The sequence below is a fragment of the Chroicocephalus ridibundus genome, chromosome Z, assembly GCF_963924245.1.
Source record: "Chroicocephalus ridibundus chromosome Z, bChrRid1.1, whole genome shotgun sequence".
Classification (NCBI taxonomy): domain Eukaryota; kingdom Metazoa; phylum Chordata; class Aves; order Charadriiformes; family Laridae; genus Chroicocephalus; species Chroicocephalus ridibundus.
In genome coordinates this window covers 24,785,286-24,804,760 of record NC_086316.1, presented here as the reverse complement: position 1 = coordinate 24,804,760, position 19,475 = coordinate 24,785,286, and the positions used below count along the sequence as shown (strand labels likewise).

At 38.0% G+C, this 19,475-nt stretch overlaps 1 protein-coding gene across 3 annotated transcripts in view; it reads left to right on the top strand.

The window, feature by feature from the left end:
* Positions 1 to 19,475, top strand: part of FER (FER tyrosine kinase) — a 173,623-nt gene that overhangs the window by 21,690 nt on the left and 132,458 nt on the right. For 2 of the 3 annotated variants that reach the window (XR_010069042.1, XM_063319846.1), the window contains exons 4-5: positions 1,812 to 1,985; positions 5,381 to 5,480. Coding sequence is in view for 2 of the 3 variants with exons in the window: in XM_063319846.1 (XP_063175916.1) it covers positions 1,812 to 1,985; positions 5,381 to 5,480 (274 nt within the window). In the remaining variant the exon portion in view is untranslated. Of the gene's footprint in view, positions 1 to 1,811; positions 1,986 to 5,380; positions 5,481 to 7,170; positions 7,297 to 19,475 lie in introns of those variants that run through there. The other variant, XM_063319847.1, reaches the window with a different exon arrangement.

Below are 19,475 nucleotides of genomic sequence, written 5' to 3'. Positions count from 1 at the left end.
GCCACTTTTCTGTCCCATATAAATCCCAATTTTGAAGCCTTTTCTTAAGTATAGCTTTTCACTTTAGCTTTTCCTGTTTTAAAATAATAAAATATAGTTGTACAAAACACAGAAATCCTGTTTAACCAATACTTTCTCAGTGTGGAAAGAGGGATGTAAAGATTACAAAAATGCACAAATTTTTTTTTTTAAATGGAAAGGGAAATTTTTGCTATCGTCCTGGCTTATTCAGGTTCATTTGGTGAACTGTAAACTAAGTATTTCTTTCGACTACTTGTCCTGTCGAAAAATGCTTTTGCTGTGATTTTCAGGGTTGATTAAAACGGTACTTAGAATCACAGAATCATAGAATGTCTCATCAGTAATAAATCAGCCTTAAAGAGAATGGGGAACTCTGACTACATTTTCAACTCTGAGAGTGCTCTTATGAACTCCTCTGTAACCACGAGACTCGCTTCTCTCAGGCAGATATTTAATGATGTTTTTATCCTATGCAGCTTTACAATATGGCTTCTGATGTCATTTGGAAAGTGTTCTGTAATGAAGAGGTGAAACAGTTTTTAGCCATAGCTGAGAAGCTTTAGGCCTTGACCTTTTACAACACCACACTTTAAGCAGTCTCAGATAGCTCTGTGCCAGTCTGTGCGATGTTTACAAGCTAAAGGAAATGTTAATGTTGGTTTAATATATACAGGAGTTAACTGTCTTTTGTTTTCTTCTCTGGAATCCAGTTTGCATTGCAGCGTTGTCATGTAGGGATGGAAATATTATGTACGTATGTTTATATATGAGATGTAGGGAAAACCCAAAGCTACCAAACAAATTAATTTTCTAAGTTTTGATGATCTAAGGTGGATTTCTGTCTTTAGTAAGGGTAAGATAAAAGCTAGTAAAACCAGCATGCTAGCTGCCTTCAAAACCTGATAATTGTATGGCATTGTAGCCATTCTGAAATTTTAGATATAGCATAGCATTCGATGTCAGGGAGTTATCTCAAAGGAATCCAATACTGTTCTCATCAACAAAGTGTGACAGGGATCTTTAGGGTAACAAATGCTTTTATTTGAACTGAACTTTTTTGTGTTTGTGGTGCATTGGAAGTCTCTCTGTTCACATTACAGTTCTTAATCAAAATTCAAAGCCACACACAGACATTGAGCTGTCCTGAAAACAGACTGACAGAATGGCCAAGGAAGTTATTAAAGTGAGGGTATGGAAAGACATTTGTTACTATGACAGATGTAGTAACACGACTGCTTGTGCCTTTTAACCTGTTAGCACCTTATGCTTTAATACTGGTGGCCTGACTCTGATGCTCTCAGTTACGTGAAGTAGCTGATGAGTGGTATGCTCTTAAACAGTAGCCACTCAAATGAGTGTTACTGTGAGGTATTTAGACGAGGGCAGAGAAGTCAGCTTGAACACAATAATTGTGGCTGGGAAACAGCAGAACAAAAGACACGGGAACGTGCTTGTCAGGGGTGTCAGGGATGTATTCCAAAAAAGGCTGTAAAACTTTCATTAGTGTTCAGAAGTGATAGGACAGTGCTGAAGGGTGAACATACAGTTTTGTATGTTTTATCTCTGGTGGGTTTTTTATGATTTTATCAGTAAGTTCAAGGCATGATTTTGCTGTAACAGGAAGAACTTTATTTTAGAAGATCTCAAGTGCATTTGGGTAAGTTTAAATTTTTTTTTTTACTGAATTGTTTTAAACAGTGATGCATCTTTTCACACCATTCATGTTCATTTTCTGGTTATTTGTAAGGCAGAATAAGTAAGTGCTTTTCTGTTCTCACTTTTTATTACAGTCTTGGTTGCTTGTGGTACAGCAAACAGAACAGCTGAGCAAAATAATGAAGACACATGCAGAGGATCTTAATTCTGGGCCTTTGCATAGGCTTACGATGATGATCAAAGATAAGCAGCAAGTTAAGAAGAGTTACGTAGGTGTTCATCAGCAAATTGAAGCAGAGATGTACAAGGTATTTTATTCAGTTGTGCTTTATAAATTTATTGTAGTTTTGTATGCTTAAAAAGTAATATATTGGGAATGGATTTTTTTAGTTCCTCTGTTTTTGTTTGTGCTATGGTGAAAGTAGTGATTTGGGATACGTAGAATATCTAGTTTAAATTCTAGTTATTTCCTCCACATTTTATTTCTCCTGCTAGCTGACAGAGCAGAGATGGAAAACTTTCTTCTATATGGATTTCTATGGGCAGATAGCACTGAAAATGCTTAATAGATGATTCTCTGTGACACTTCTGTATTGCATCTCTCTTCCTGTTCTTATTCCACTCTAGACATCCCTGGGACCAGGGCACCGAAAACTTTGTTAATAAATGCTCTTGACAGTCCAAACTGCTTTGAGTGGGGACGAGATTGTAGTCCCTATTCTAAAATATAAATCAAGTGTAAACCAAACATTAAGGCTGCCGATGGAGCTCAATGTGTCAGTTGTCCTGCATATGTTGAAAGCACTGTATCTAGTCAGTAAAGCTGACAGAAATCAGAGTTTCATTCAGGTGCTCTCGGGGAAGTTTAACTGCAAATGTCAAAAAACAGATTGACAGTCTGAAAGTCTGCGGAGAGAAGGAAAAACATTGTTTCTTCTTTCTTCCAGTGGAGAATATGAGATTTGGAGTAGTGTAATTAAAATATAACATCTGATTAATACAGTACAAATGCCATGGCCTGATGAGTCAAAGATTCTTGGGCTGATTATAACATCAAACAAACATACTAAACATATATTAAGTTAAATATGTTGGCTGTGATAGGACTCCTTCCATAAGATGCTAGGATCTTGGCATGTTCCCCAGCTGTTGACTATGGGGAGTACGTCCTTTTTGATGCCTGGTCAGTAGGGTGTTTTATCTGATAAAATTTCTAAGCCAAATAATCACTTATGCCACTTACGGATTGCTGCATCTGAAAACAGACAGGATGGAAGGAGAGGAAAAACTGGTAGCATATGTTAGAAATAATAGAGGTTAAATGTATAAAGAATTGGAGAAATGCATAAAGAAAGAAAGAAATGTAAGAAAGAGAGGTTAGATGAAAAAAGATGGATGGAGCTTCAGGTATATTTTTAAAAGAGACTATGCAAAATACGTTTTTTCTGTTAATAAGTTAATTCTAATAAAATCTCTAATAAAACTGTCTTTTAAAATGTCTCTTTCAAAAAAATATGTTGCATATTGGGCACTGCCCAAATGATTAATTACAAAATGTATTCATTTTAATTAATTATGGACTGCATGGCCATGAAAATATTTTGTATCCTGATGAATAAGCTTGCATTGTTGTTTGTTTTTTGTTTTTTTTTTTTTTCCCCTTCCTGGTTTCCCTAAGAAACATTTGAATAGCATTCTGGTTACATATCATATGTTCTTTCATTGTTAGCTGACATTGTTTGTTCAAAGGTTTTGTGTCACTGGAGCACTTGCAGAATGGTTCCCAGAAATTCAGAATACTTCTCATGTTTGGTGGTATTATTTCTGCTTTTCTTACAAGCAGAAGCAAAATACTTATTGTTTCCCAGGACATTATCCAAATCTTGTGAAGATCGGTGTCTGTGCAGTTCATATCTTTAGGATATGCTGGCAAAAAAAATGCATTTTCCTTTAGGTGAAATATGTATTTATCATCCCTTCTTATTCTAGACACCTCTATTCTGTGTAACCTTTTTGGTAAAACTCTTTAAGGACAGCGAAGTATCATGTCTTTTCCACAAATGTAGTAAAATTTGTATCTTTTAGATTTATTCCAGTTCCCATTAAGATATTGGATATTTTTTCTTTCTTTATGAAATTTGGGGAAAAAAAAGTAGGATACCACGCTAGTTAGGTGGGCAAGATTTTTTGATGTAAAAACTGGATTTGAGGTAATCCTTGACCATCTTAGTTCCTTAGGTGTTATCTGGGGACAGAGATGCTCTTGGTTTTGGGTTTTTTTTTCCTGTGGGAAGAACACAGTCTAAGAATCAGTAAGATATATTTTGCAATTATTAAAAAAGTTTCTTAATACTTTTGCCCTACCTTTTATTTTCCATTTTTCTGTAAGAAAAGCAGTTCCTTGTTATTTATGTCTTAATTGTGTTCACTACTCCCTAATTTCATCATTTTGTCTATTTCTCGTGGCGTCTATATAATACAAGATTGTCATAAAGTTATTTTTTCCCGTATCACCTCTATTAGTCTATAATAACAACAGTTGTGAATATAATTTACAGTGTATAGCAATATGAGATGAGAATATGGGACTAATATGGAGAAAAGTTCCTGCCTTTGAATTAAATCTTTGCAGTTGGACCAGAAACAGAACTTACAGATAACACCTTGTTAGCTCTTTAAGGAATTCCATTAAGTTTCCAGATGTTGTTCTTGAAGATGAAAGTAGTGGTATCTGGGCCTTGCATCATGAAAAAAGGGAGAATTGTTAACTCCAGCCACCTTCTTGCCAGCTGCAAGAAGAACAGTTCTTCTGTAGAACGGACTTCCTCTTCTGCACGTTCAGTGAGGGGGGCACTTCCATTAAATTAAGTTCCTCTTCCACAATTTCCCATTGTGAGTGTATTTTTCTTTTTGTGAGTTTTTATTTTTCTATGTATGCCACCTTTTTGGTATTGTAGTGGCTGGTTTGTTACTAGCTTTGGTTTGCAAGTTCGTGATTTGTGATTATCTCTGAACAGTGCGCTAATTTTGTCACACAGTGAATGAAAGTTATGGTTAGAAGAGGCAATTTTATTTTAATTTTTTGACCAAAAATTTCATGTTCAGCGGAGCGTCTTCCGCTGCAAAAAGATTCTTCAGTGCTGTGTTCCACCGTAGTTTGGTTTTTTCATTGATTTTTTTTTTTTGTTTGGTTTCTTTTCCTTTTTAGGGATTTAAGTCTTACAACAGATAGATTGATTCTTACACAGTTGCTGTTTCTAAGCCGTTTGTATGAACTGTAATATTTGGAAATTCTTCTATCTCGCTTTCTTTTTTTTTTTAGGTGCTGAAGGATTTCCTTCCTATGCGTAGAACTTTTTCATATAGTATGCTTTATTAAGCATCTTTTTAGTGCTTTTTTGCCCTTGTCATTGAAATGGAATAGTGTTCGTGATTAGCTGGATTTACTAAACATATTTTTCATTACACTGATGTAGATGGTGATCTCTGTTTCGGGCTTCTTATTTTATTCCATGCATTTATTGATTTTCATTTTGTTACACTATGTAATATCCTATTAAGATTACCTCAAGTCAGTGGAAAGTGGTAACATCCTTATTTTGGAAAATAAATCCTGTTAATTCGCTTCCACTAATGCTATGAAATTTTTTTATATGTTGAGGATAAGTTTTTTTAATACTTTTATATTTCTGTTTTCTTAAAGGTCACAAAGACAGAACTAGAGAAACTAAAATCTAGCTATAGACAACTAATAAAAGAAGTAAATTCTGCCAAAGAAAAGTATAAAGAAGCTGTGGCTAAAGGTATGACTGACTTGTGTTAATTTCATCTATCTATTAATGCCTTTTTCAAACCTGCTAACACTCTTACATTGAAACAGGGTAATGTTTTTATTTTGAGCAACTCGATTACAATATAAAAGCTCATATAGTACCTTAAGTAAGACAGGCTAATTGTCATCAGGTCTACTTGATGGTACTCTTGTTAAAAATCATAAAATAAAGGATAGCACTTTTAATATAAATGGTAATCCTTTTAAGTTCTTCTGTCATTTATTCAGTGGATGTATTTGAAATGTAAAATTGCTCAAATGAACTGTTAATAGTGATAAGTGGGTTACAATTCTGTCTCATCTACATTGTGGCTGCAGCCTCCTTGCATCCTGTGATGTGACCTATTATGGTTGCTGCAGTGGCCTCAGCATCAGCTTTTGACAGTTGGTGTAACCGATCTGACCTTTGTCAACCTTAAGCAAAAGAGGAAAAGAACTCATTTGCATGCTGAGATATTTTAAAGATTTTTTTTTTTGGGAACGATATCCAAACTGCATGGATTTTGATTCCTGTTGAATTGTGCTAATGATTAGATAGAGAGACTTTGTTCTGTGATGTATTGAAGTATCTTGTTAATAATTGTTCTTACGTGCCTGAGTTTTTTTTCTTTCTTTAGAGAAAATTAATTGGATGGCAGTATATAAATATAATGCCAAGATCCATCTGTAAGTTTTTGTATGACTGCCTAAAATGACAATTACTGTGCTTTGTTCACTTGTACTATAATTCACAGTGCAATATAGTAGCTGTCAGTGCTGAGATAAAGATTGTTTCTTACCAGATTTTTCTAAAACTTGGAGTAGTAGCTGATAGGTGAATATAACAACAAAACATCAAGGGATAAGAGAGTGCTGAGCACTGTTTTGCATCAGCTTTTTCTTTTTTCTTTTAGTGCTGTTCATATTCACTTAAAAATGTAAATACATAGTCAGTTGTTTAATTGTGTTGATTTCCCTAGCTGTTTTCTACATATAACTTTGATTTGGTTACTTATTTTATCCCCAAGTAACTACTTAACATGGGAACATACGGTATGTAGTATGTTCTTTTTATCCAGTCTTCCTGTTACGGTTCTGATCATTCTCCTTTCCTGAAGCACCAAACTTTCCCGTTGATATCAGAATGGTTTTTCTTGTCAGCAGCTGTGATGTTTTGATGTGGTTCTGATTAACTGAATTAATATTTCTTTAGATAGACAGCAAACACAAGATGGTTTTAAGACACTTATTTCTCCTGTGGTTTTTCTTGACCTTCTCTTTCAGGCTTCCATTTAGTATTTGTCTTATTGCAATTTGTACTTAATTTCACTTTCCCTGACATCTTAAAGCAAATCTCTGTAAACAAACACTGACCTCCAGAAAAATGTTGCAGGTTTTTCTCCCCAAAATGGCGGAATTACTTCTCCCCTGTTGCGCTCCAGGCCATGTTCTTGTTTACAAATACTACAGTTGTGTATCAACTGCGGGTCAGCTGAGCTCTTTGAATGTTTTTAAGCCATGGTATATTCATAGGGTTTCTGAGCCCTCAAGTTGTCAAACTGTTTGTGAGGAGAACAAGTTAGGGAAGTCTTAAAATTGTAGACTTGGTTCAATAACTCATACTTATTAAAATTATGTCCTTTTAGGAAATACGGCTTTTGTTAATATACAAACTGGTTCAGTTTTTCAGGCTTTCAAGACTTATTGCAAACAAGGGAAGGAACAGTGCCTACCAGAACAGCGGGAGGGCATAACCAAGTATTGGAAATAAGCTGAAAAACATTTTGTTAAACAAAATAATGAAAATCTTTGGAGACCAGCTCTTGCAAGAGTTCTGTTGAAAGAGCCAGTCCAGGTCCACCTCTGTAAAATGATGATCTCAACAGACTCTGTTCCTGTGTCAAACCAACTCTCCATCACAGTGTGTGGCCCCACCTTTTGGAGCTGAAGGGGACAACTACTCCTTAGGCTACTACTTTGTCTTTGCCTCTGGGCTTCTGCAGTTACCTGTAAATTTGTGCATTACCTGTACAAGCTGGTTGATGTGGAAAGAATGCAAGTCACGCAAAGGAATGACTTAGAAATTTCTCTGTTTTGCAAGTTTAGTGACTTTGAAATTTACTGACTTTTATTTTGTTTTGGAACAGCAAAGCCATCTTCTAGTGAGAGAGCCGCTAGTGAAAGAGGTACAAGCGATTCTCTAGTTTGGGAAGAGAATTATTTCCCTGTTTTCTGGTTGAGTTCTTAAAAGTGATATTAAATTCTGGGCTGAACACACACAGTAGGAGCTTTTAACTGAAAAGGATAAAGCTTGGCAAAGTTATAAACAGTGGAAAGTGATCTTCTGTGGTAGTAGTTGTTTTTATGTTTTTCTGTGTTAACAAAGTATTCTAGGGTAAACTTGAATTACTATGTTAGACTTTCCACCAGCTGACAGGACAGTCACTTTAAATCAACGTGTTGATGCCCTACTGCAGGGTTACAACTGTGTTAACTTGCTGAAAAGACTTAAGAGGACCTGTGGAAAGAGTAATAAGAATAAGGGGTAAGCACTGAATGATAATACTGGCTAGTTACAGGTTTTGTTCATGTTAGGGAAATGGGAAGGCAGCTGGTGGGAATTTTTTGCATAGTTTCATTCTTTCTGAAGGGTGCAGAAGCTTCATTATGGGTGGCTTTGTGGTCTCCAGCTCTGCAGAAAGATTAAAGTGTCTGAGATGCTGTCTCAGGAGCTGTTGTGGGGAGCCCTCTGCAAGCACTGCTTCTGCTTGGGTATCAGGGAAGCAGTGGGACAGTTGTGTTGCAGAGGATGCACCACTGAGCCTTGGCTGCCACTTGGTCCTTTGGCTGGATTGCTCTGCCCTGTTGGGGCCATCAGTATCTGCATGCCGTCTCAATCAGAAGTGACTGATTTATCTTGTTTGTTCTAGCACTTATCCCATTTAGTCATGTGTTGCTGCTCCTTTCTGGACCAGTGGCTCCATCACAAATGCATTCTGGTTGGTTGTTCTTGGGCATGGAGACCCCAAGTGTCAGGCAGTCTCGTTGGTGTTACTCAGTTGGTTGATAGTTTTTTGCTTTTTGTTCTAGTCCTTAATTATTATTATTTTTTTAATGCATGGTGAGAGAAAGCAAGCTGAGAAGGGTTAAAGTCATCAAGCTGAACTAGACCAGTGCCTCTCTAATGAGGCATTCTTCATCAACTGGGATTATGGACAGATTGATTCCAATAGTTTCTTCTAGATTGGAAAGCTTTGTTAAAAAAAGAAAAAGGTATGTACTGGGAACACACAGCATGTTCCTTTGCAAAATTGGGGCATTAGGGCATACTGGGGTCATTGGAGCAAAATATAAGATAAAGACTTACTAGATTGTTTTTCCATAATTAATTGGACAGCCCTCTGAAATCTTTTGGATGTGTGATATTGGGAAAAAATGGTGTACACTTCATACAACAGCAGTTCAAAATAACACTCACAGATTGCGTATAACTGTCAGCCTACAATGCTGTGCTGACATCAGTGATGCTGAGTTACACAGTAAATAGAGTGTGGCATGTTGATGTCGCTGTTGCAGGAAAACCTATCAAAACAAAATTTATGCTGAATGATAAAGACATTGTTTGGCTAAAGAAGAAGTCACAAAGCTTCTAGAAAGGTTTTGTAAATCATGGCTAAAAAACACAAAATGGAAACTATAGAACAGTTGTAGGTATTAAGTGTGATATCTCATTACAGTTTGAATCTCATTTGATTGGATCGGTAACTGCTTCCACTTAAATTTGCTATTTCCACACTTATTTTTGTTTTTGCGGTATTGTGCATCTTTGTTAAGTGTAGTTCAGAGTGTGTCTGTGGGGGTTTCTAATCTTTTAATCTTTGATTTTTTTTTTTGATTAAACACTAGTTATTGCTATATAAAAAAGTCTTAAATAAGGAAATGATAAGTAAATGAAATCATAAACAACAAATTGCTCTTTTTCTTACTTTAAAAAAACACTGAAAAACATTAATTCTTAACAATATAGCTTCTATTTTTGTGGTGATTTTGGTGTTAGTTTTTGATGGTTTGAGTGTGAAATAGCAGCTCTTATCTGAGTTAATATTGCAAGTTGAAATAGAGCCACTGTAGCTTTGCGAGTTCATACTGGATTTTAATACAATATAATCCTTAGCAAAATTTACCGTTTTCATGTATATAGGTCTGTTGCAGGTCTTTATTGTATTCTTATTACTAGTTAATTACTGACTGAATGTAGAAACTATGTAGCAACATTGTTATGTGACAGAATGGATCTGAAGTAAACAGTAAAGGAAAAATGTATTGATTCTAAGTATTTAATTTCATTTTATGCTGCTATGGCAGCATAAGAAAATATTGTACCAGATTACCCTAGGTTGGCTTGTTTTCCCTGACAATGTTGTGATTTAGAGGAGACTAGAAATATTAAGAGTACACCTAGCACATTATACAGCATTCCGTCTGCTGGAATAATGTTTTCAGATCCCTGCAGCTCTTGTGATTTAATACTTTGGAATTGATGTGACTTCTGTGGTACATACTGAAGTTGCACAACAGCATAAGCTATATCTATGATAAATGAGGAAGCTGTTGAAAAAGCTTTCATTAAATCAAATTATTGTCCTACTATTCTTCATAATAGCTGAGTAGCCAGAAAATACTTTTATTAGGTGGCTGGGGCATTCATTCTGAGATGCGTGTAAAATTGTGATTATACTAATATGTTTCCTGGTGGCATGGGTTGCCTTTAGTCGTTCCTGAGATCAGGGAAACTCCTAGTAGGGTATTTTTTGAGTTTATTTTTGACCTAAGTTCTCACATTGTTAAGATAAAACAAGTAACACTGGCCAAACTGGTCTGTCTTATTCGCAGATGTCAGCAGGGTGGATGAATTTCAAATTAGTACTCTGTTGTAAGTGTTTCAACTCACAGACACTACCAGTGCTGGCAAGGGCTAGGGTTGTTTCTGCCCTGTAAAATAAAGCTTCTAGAGCAAGAAACCCTGGTGAGTGCAGAGACAAGAGATCCTGGTGACTTCTTGTGGAATGTGGGACCAGCTTGGGCATGTTATTTCCACTCAACATGGACATGCAGCCCCAGGATGTGCTCTCCTCAATCCTCACAGACCAGCTCTCATAGATCTGAGAGAGTTTACTAGTGGTGCTTATTAGCTTAAAAATCTGGCAGCAGTTCAAAAGATTGCACTTTATTTTTTGCTATTTTTATACTATGTTATTTATCTTAACATTAAGTAAATAACTTTAGTGAATTAATTCTTAAGTCAGAAGTTTAGGTATTCTGTAAATTTGAAATCTCTAAGTATATACAAATAGTTTTTTCTCATTAGAAAACTATTTGTTATTTGCAGTCATTACTTTGTTAAATAAGATTTGGGAAAGACTTCTTACCCTCTTCTCAGAAGTAAGTTGAGTGGAGGGGGGAGTGGGTGATTTTATTTGTTGAAGAAACACATTAATGCAAGCCTCTTGCAAGACATAAAAGGAAAAAAGACCTTAAAGATTAAAAGCCAAAATACTATCTTCTTTCTGTCTAACTTTGTGATTTTGGTCTTTAATTAAGAGCACTGCATTTGTGTCTCTTCATTTGGAGGGTGGTGATAAGGCTGGTCACTCACTAAATTTCCAAGTTTGTTTCCTGAGACAGAAGTAACAGCCAAAGCCATCATAGTTTATTTTCAGCAGCTTGTATAAAAAGTACTTTGTAGATCATTATAAATTATTTTTAAAGTCTCCTGGCTTCTGGGCACAAGTATAAGTTGGGAGAGGAGCAGCTTGTGAGCAGCCCTGCAGAAAGGGTTCTGGTGGTGCAGGTCAACAGCAGACTCAATAGGAGTCAGCAGTGTGCCCTGGCAGACAGCAGGGCAAACCGCATCCTGGGGTGCATCAAACACAGCATGGCTAGGGGGTCAAAAGAGGGGATTATACGACTGTGTTTGACGATGGTGCAGCCTCATCTGGAGTAATGTGTGCAGTTCTGGGCCCCAGAATGTAAGAAGGATGTGAAGGTCCATGAATGTGTCCAGAGGAGGGCATCAAAGCTGGTGGAAGTGTTGGAAGGCATGTCCTGTGAGGAATGGCTAAGGACTTTGGGCTCGTCTAGTTTTGAGAAAAGGAGGCTGAGGGGCAAACTCATCAGTCTCTACAGCTTCCTGAGGAGGGGAGGTGAAGGGGGAGGTGCCGATCTCTTCTCCCTTGGGATCCAGTGACAGGACACCTGGGAATGGCTCAAAGCTGCATCAGGGGAGGTTTAGACTGGACTTCAGGAAACATTTCTTTACCGAGAGGGTGGTGAAACACTGGAACAGGCTTCCTAGAAGGGTGGTTGGTGCCCCAAGCCCGTCAGTGTTTGAGGCATTTGGACAATGTCCTTAATAACGTGCTTTAGCTTTTGATCAGCCCTGAAGTGGTCAGGTGGCTGGACTAAATGATCATTGTACGTCCCTTCCAATTGAAATTATTGTATTGTATTCTATTCTTAGGGAAGTGAAGCCGGGCTCAGCATGGGAAACAGAATGCTTCAAAGTTGTGTCACTGTAAAAGTAGTGTGACTGGTTGTTTTTTGGGATCAATAAGAACTATCGTGTAAGGAAATAATTTTCATTATCACTTATGGTATTTTGATGTGCCTAGCATTATATGAAATACTGAGTTTAAACAGATCACTTGGGTCAGGAAGGTCCCAAAATCAGTTAAATGAGTAATATAGAATAATCAATTATAAAGAAAGTTGCACAAGCTGTCTTTCCTATTCGGTGATGAAGACTTGAAAAATTGAAGAAACTATGAAGAAAGGCTTACTAGAAGAAATGGAGAAATTATAGGGTTGCCGCCAAAAGCAGAGGGCCACAGTTCCAACCCCCCTGCCATGAGCAGGGACACCTCCCACTAGATCAGGTTGCTCAGAGCCCCGTCCAGCCTGGCCTTAAGGGGGGGCTCCCATCCAGGGATGGGGCTTCCACCATCTCTCAGGGCAACCTGTTCCAGTATCTCACCACCCTCACGGTGAAGAACTTCTTCCTAACATCCAATCTGAATAGACCCATCCCTAGTTTTAATCTATTCCGTCTAGTCTTACCATTACCCGATATCCTAATAAGTCCCTCACCAGCTTTCTTCTAGGCCCCCTTAAGAGACTGGTAGGCCTCTATAAGGTCTCCTTGGAGCCTTCTTTTCTCTAGACTGTACAACCCCAACTCTCTCAGTCTGTCCTCATGGGAGAGGTGCTCCAGCCCTCTGATCATCCTCGTGGCCCTTGTCTGGATATGTTCCAGCACGTCCACATCTTTCTTGTAGTAGGGGCTCCAGAACTGGACGCAGTACTCCAGGTGGGGTCTCATGAGAGTGGAGTAGAGGGGAAGAATCACCTCCCTCGACCTGCTGGCCAAGCTTCTCCTGATGCAGCCCAGGATACGATTGGCTTTCTGGGCTGCTAGTGCACGCTGACAGCTCATGTTGAGCCTTTTGTCTGCCAGCACCCCCAAGTCCTTTTCTTCAGGGCTGCTCTCAAGCTGGTCACTGCCCAGCCTGTATCAGTGCTTGGGATTGCCCCGACCCAGATGGAGGACCTTGCACTTGGTCGTGTTGAACTTCATGAGGTTGGCATGGGCCCACCTTTCCAGCCTGTCAAGGTCCCTCTGGGTGGCATCCCTTCCCTCCAGCATGTCAGCTGCCCCACACAGCTTGGTGTTGTCGGCAAACTTGCTGAGGGTGCACTCTATGCCACTGTCCATGTCGCTGATGAAGATGTTAAACAAGACCGGTCCCAGTACTGATCCTTGAGGGACTCCACTTGTCACTGGCCTCCACTTGGTTATGGACCCATTGACAGCCACTCTTTGGGTGCGGCCGTCAAGCCAGTTCTTTATTCACTGAATTGTCAATCCATGAAACCCATATTTTATTAGGATCAGGATGTCATGTGGGACAGTGTCAAAGGCAAAAGATTTGCTTAGGTCCAGGTAAATGACGTCGGTTGCTCTCCCCTTGTCTATTGATGTTGTGACCTTCTCATAGAAGGCCACTAGGTTTGTCAGGCATGATTTGCCCTTGATGAAGCTGTGTCGATTGTACCCAATCACCTCTGAATTATTCTTCTGCCTCAGCAGTGCCTCCAGGAGGATCTGCTCCATAATCTTACCAGGCACGGAGGTGAGACTGACTGGCCTATAGTTCCCTGGTCCATCCTTCTTTCCCTTTTTGAAAATGGGGATTATGTTTCCCCTTTTCCAGTCAGTGGGGACCTCACCAGACTGCCATGACTTTTGGAATATAATAGAGAGCAGTTTAGCAACCTCATCCGCCAGTTCCCTCAGTACCTGTGGGTGTATCCCATCAGATGCCATGGACTTGCACACTTTCAGGTTCATCAGATAGTCACTAACCTGATCTTCACTTACAGTGGGAATATTCTTCATTACATATTCTTCACATATTCACAACACATTCTTAAGTATTGGGAATCAATCACCCTGAATATACAGTTACATAGGTTTGATATATCACTGTAAGGATAGTCTTTTTTTCTGTCATAGCTAGTTTTTAAAATTATTTTATTTGCTTTAATTTAAGAAGTTCTTAGTCCTTACCAAAATTGACTTAAGGAAAAGATCATGCCACTGGTATTTCCACTTACCAGTCTGTGGAAGGAGATTTTAGTCAAGCTGTAGGATTCTTTAATTTAAAAATATTTTATTGCTTTAAAAAAATATTTTTAGAAGAAGACTTATTTGAAAGCCTTGGTCATCTCATTCATGAGTATAAAGAAATGTGTTCAGTAGAATAATGCAAACAAATAATATAATGGATTACTCTTTTCCGCAGAATGGAAAAATACTCTGTGAAAATGTGTGTCTCCAGACTTGAAATAAATAAGGAAGTGACTATATGGGAGGTTTGTTATTGATAAACAAATGTGGAAATAGCAATTTAGAAAATATGCAGAAACTACCTCTGTTATTGAAAATTCTGAAAAATATGTAGATGAGAAGATAAATGCAGGTCTGGGAAATTATTTGAAAAGTGCTATCACAAACATTGGGAAGTGTCTAATAGATCACCATATGCATTGGCAGCTTTATACTTTAGTGCTGATATTTACAAAAATAAAAGATTCTAGAGCAAACCAGGGACAAAATGTTTTTTCTGTCTGAAACATTACCGTACACTGAAGAATTGTGTATTTTCTCAGAGGAAGATTGTTGCTTCATTCAAAAAAGAAAAAAAAAAAGAAAAAACCCTGACACTTCCCTCTTTTTTACATTTTTAAATTTTCTGAAATCATATGTTGTGATACTCTTGTGAGGTTATAATACAGAAAATTATGATGACTCTGTAGCCAAGCTTCTTGGCTTTTCCACAGACCTTGTCTGTCCTCTCTTTAATCCTAACCTATAAACTCTCCATCACCTCCTCATCCCCAGGCCGAGCTCCATGCGCTTCAGCTGCCCTCTCACATAAAGAGCAACTCCCTCTCCTCATCTTCCTGACTTGTCTTTCCCCAAGAGCCTGTGTCTCTCCATTGCAGCACTTCAGTCGTGGGAGCCACCCCACCATGCCTCCACAATCCTGACAAGTTCATAGCCCTGCAATGAACTGCACACTCATCTCTATCTAACTCATCGTTTGTTCCCCGTGCTGCATGCAGTAGTATACAGGCACTTAAAACATGGCACCCCAGCGTGTTGAGTTCCTGGAGAGGATTTGGGAAGATTTTACCAATGGTGCCTTGTAGGAGGCAAGGTACTAGGCAAGGCCCACATGCAGGTACTAGAGGTGACCCCACGCAGGCCACATTTTGTTGACTTCTCAATCCCTTCCCATCACACCACCCCATGCCCTTTGCTCAGCAATCTTATCCATTGCTCCTTCAGGACTGCAGGTCAACCTCTCCCTCCCCGGTCATTCCTAGTTTAAAGCCCTCCTAATGAGGTCAGCCATCCTGTTGGTGAAAATTGTTTTACTCTGCTTGGTAACGTGCTTCTGATCTCCTAAGCAGATGGTGGCCTGCAAACAGGATCCCATGGTTGTAGAACCCAAACCCCTGTTGCCAACACCACCTCCACGGCTACTTACTGACTTGTATTGTCAGTGCCCTCCTCGCACCCTTTCCCCTCACTGGCAGGATTGAGGAGGACACCACTTGGGCCCCCACGCCCTTCACGGCTGCCCGCAGAGCTCTGTGGTCACGTTTGATACTGTCCATGTTTCCCCTGGCAGTATCATTGGTGGCCACATTTAGTATAACATTGCCTCTGCTGTTTTTCCCAATGTTTACCCATGCCCAGAGATTTGGGTGGATTTGCTTTTTGCACTTCCTGAAGTACAGAGGCAGTTATGTGAGTTCTTGACATATCTTCTTGTCCTCCAAGTTTCTCTGGGATTGTTATCCATAGTTTTATTTATGTATAAAGATTTTCTTCCCCACTATTATTCATGTATAGACCTTCAAGTTTTCCTTCTAATTTTCACTTTGTTGGTCCTGTAATTCTGCTGCTTTTCTATTTCCACGGTTCTAGCATGTTTAAGGCTTCTCACTGTGTTTCTATTGGGGGTATATAACCCTCTATTATCATGTCAGGTGTGTCTCTACATGCTTTTGAAACTAAATTAAATTAATTGTCAAAAACTGTGTAATAAAATTATATTCCCCTTTGTCAAATGGACATTATCTACATTAGTGTTTCTTCATGGGACAGCGTTTACTGTGCACTGAAGCCAAAGGTCATGTTTCAGTGCCAGGAGCTATAAATCCAGAAAGTTAATTAAGCTAAGCCTTTACAATGATCTCCATTGCCTCATTTACGAACACTTTGTCATCACTTTTGAATGGCTGAAGGTCAGACCTATTGGTGTCACTGAAGTTCCCAAGAGTTAGGGTCAGAGGGCAGTCCTTCTTGAAATACCATAAATTGGACTCCAGACAGACTTTTTCTGAGATTTATGAAAACTGGACAAGAAATTCTAATTGTAGACATCCCAAAATGTACCTAACTCTGACAGATTTATGTTGTTTTCATAAACTATTTAGTATTTCCATTATGCCGCCTCAAAAAGCAATTATGAAACTTATTGTCTTTTAAGAGCAAACACTTAAAGATGCAAAAATTTGAGAGAGCAGCTCAGGTATGAATATGTGTTTAGATGTTGATGAGTTTTTATTCTTTAATATTTTTTTTTCTCCTTTCCTGTCCTCAAAGGTCCCAAAGGAACAAGTCAAATAAGAACAAAGCCAATTTAAGAACAAATAGCTCAATAACTGATACTTCAAGGAGATCTTCTATGCAGTTTTTCTTACTGTTGTTGCAAAGCAACACTGAGAGGAAAAAGTACAGTCTTTCTGTAGAGTTGGATGTCACTGGTGTAGGTTTTTGTTTGAGCTGAAAGGCTCATTTGTTACATTTGCAATGAAGCAGAAGTTCAGGGCTTATGGTAGTGTGTATCCATTGAAGTATAGTGTCGAGCTTTTTTTGCTAGCAGCTGATCTACAACGTAGACTTAAAGAAATAATTTCTTACTGCATTCAGTTTTGGGATTCTTTGTGACATCTTTCTGTAGTTAATCAATCCAAAATGTTCCTGTTTGAGCTTTTCATTTTCAGGGCAAAGCTTTGTATTTCATATTGTTCGAACCTGAGATTTTCACTGTATGCTGTTTCTCTTTGAAAAGAATAGATCTTTAAGAAAATAATTTTGACTTGCCCATAAGATTTAGCTGTAACTAAAGCAGCTTCATTGGATTTTTTTGTGGCAGAAACAACAACAATAGCTGTAAGCCTCAGCCATTAGTTTAACCTATGCTATCGTGAAGCTTCATTTGAAATCTCAACAGCTAAGCTTGTACCAAGTCTTGACTTAAGTCTGAAATATCACAATACAGGTAACCTTCAGGAGGTGGATCTTTGTCCTATGTGAATTAGTGGGTGCTTTACACTGTACCCCAGAGAGTCAGAATTTTGCTGTTTGAATAAAGTGTCAAAATCTATAATGCAAAGTTGAAGACCTCTCAAGTGTTAAATTTTATTGAAATCAGTGAAAACTAAATGTAGCGAACGTATAAGAGAATAGGAGCCTTGACTTATAATTTTTGACCAATAAAGAAAGTTGTAAGGGGGTAAAAACCTGAGCTCTTCAGTATAATTATTTCTTTTTAATCCAAAATATGTGTGAAAATTTTCTGTATCTGCAATACTTGTTTTCTGAAAGTCAGTTTGAGGCATTTGCACTGTACATTGATGCTTATTTAAAAAAAGACTAAGTGAACACTGTGAGCTGAAATTTTTCTCAGTTGGTCTCAGTCCTGTCCAGTTTCCATTCTTCCATTCTAGGTGAATATTAGGCTACAAGAGACTAATAGTTACAATTGTAAGAAGTTTGGAATAGCAAATCTGCCTTTTTAATAGAAATTACCCTAAAACATTTTTTCTGGATGGCTCTGTTATACTGTATGTATTAAAATCTTAAAGGAGGTTTTATTAGAAAATGAAATATTTGACTCTCTAGAATGTTTTAAAAAGAACGACAGGCTTTTCTTTGCAAATGTCAAACTTTCATAATTGAATTTTGCAAGCTTCATAATACTGTTTATGGCATGACATATTGTATACACAGTCAGTTTCTATAAACATTAAACAGCTTTGTCAACAACTGATGGCAGTAGAATTATAATTAGATCTATTTATGAAATTCATTATACAGATAAAGAAAATTGGATGTTTTCCTGTGTGCTAATTGACATGTAGAACAACTGTGTACTCTGCCTCACTGCATTTTGCTGCTTTAAAAAATAAATTACAATATGGAAATAATTCTGTAGCTGTGTTTCTCGTATTAATTATAGGTCCAAAGGCTGTATTTAAAAGTTGAGTGTATATGATAATTTGATTTATTTTGCAATTAGTTGAGGTGCTCTGCTGAGGAATACTGTATAGCCAAGCAATTTAGTACTCAAGGCAGATGGGAAAATGGGATAGTTGTAGCCATTAATGAGGTTTCTGAAAGAGATAGTATTGATAAGTCTCTAGTTATGTGGTTGTGATCATTTTTAGTGTAAATTTTCAGTTTAGTTTAACTGTTGAAGGCTGTTTGTTGTGGTTCATAGATGAGAAGCCTGTATTGATGTTACATTGTGTAATTTGACATATGCTGATTTTTGGTAAGCTGAAAGATGATAGGGGATGTATTTCAAAGACATGTATGGACAATTTAAGATCTTAAACTATGACATATGGAGGTAATTTTGGATTATGTAATCTAGGGCGTGCTTGAATAGAAGTGGCCAAACATACAATAAACCCAAGAAATAATCCAGCATTTCTTCCTCAGCTATCACCTTGTCTCCCTCTTCCTGTTTCCCTGGCCAGGGTATCTCCCAGGGAAATGGGCCAGGACAAGCATAATTTAGTGCTTCCAGCTCTGACTTTCAGCTGCCTAGCCCTCTCCTCTTTTGTCCAGTCCCTATACCATAACTACTACTTGACTTCTTCCCCTCCAAACCCTCTTCAGTCACCTTCCATTGTTTCCCCGTGTTCATATGCCTCTCATTCTCCAGAAAGACCTTGTGTATATGTCTTGGTCTGCAGACAGCCAGGTTGACACTGTAGCCTACTGTATTTGGAAACTGAGTGTGTATGATACTTTGATTTATTCTGAAATTAGTTGAGGTGTTCTGCTAAGGAATAATGTCTGTAGAGGTGAAATTTAGTCCTCAAGCCAGGTGAAAAAATGGGATTGTATACCATCCCATTATATCAGTACACTGGTGTCAGACATGCCCATGTTTGGTGGTATCTAATTTCCGTGATGTTATTCTGAGTGTGATGTGTTGTGTTGGGTTTTTTTGGTTTGGTTTTCTTTTTTTTTTTTTTCCCCCTCCAAATGGTCTATTTTAAATTTAGAAATAAGTAATACAATGTTTTTATGTTTTGGGGAAATAAAAATATTACTCTTCCC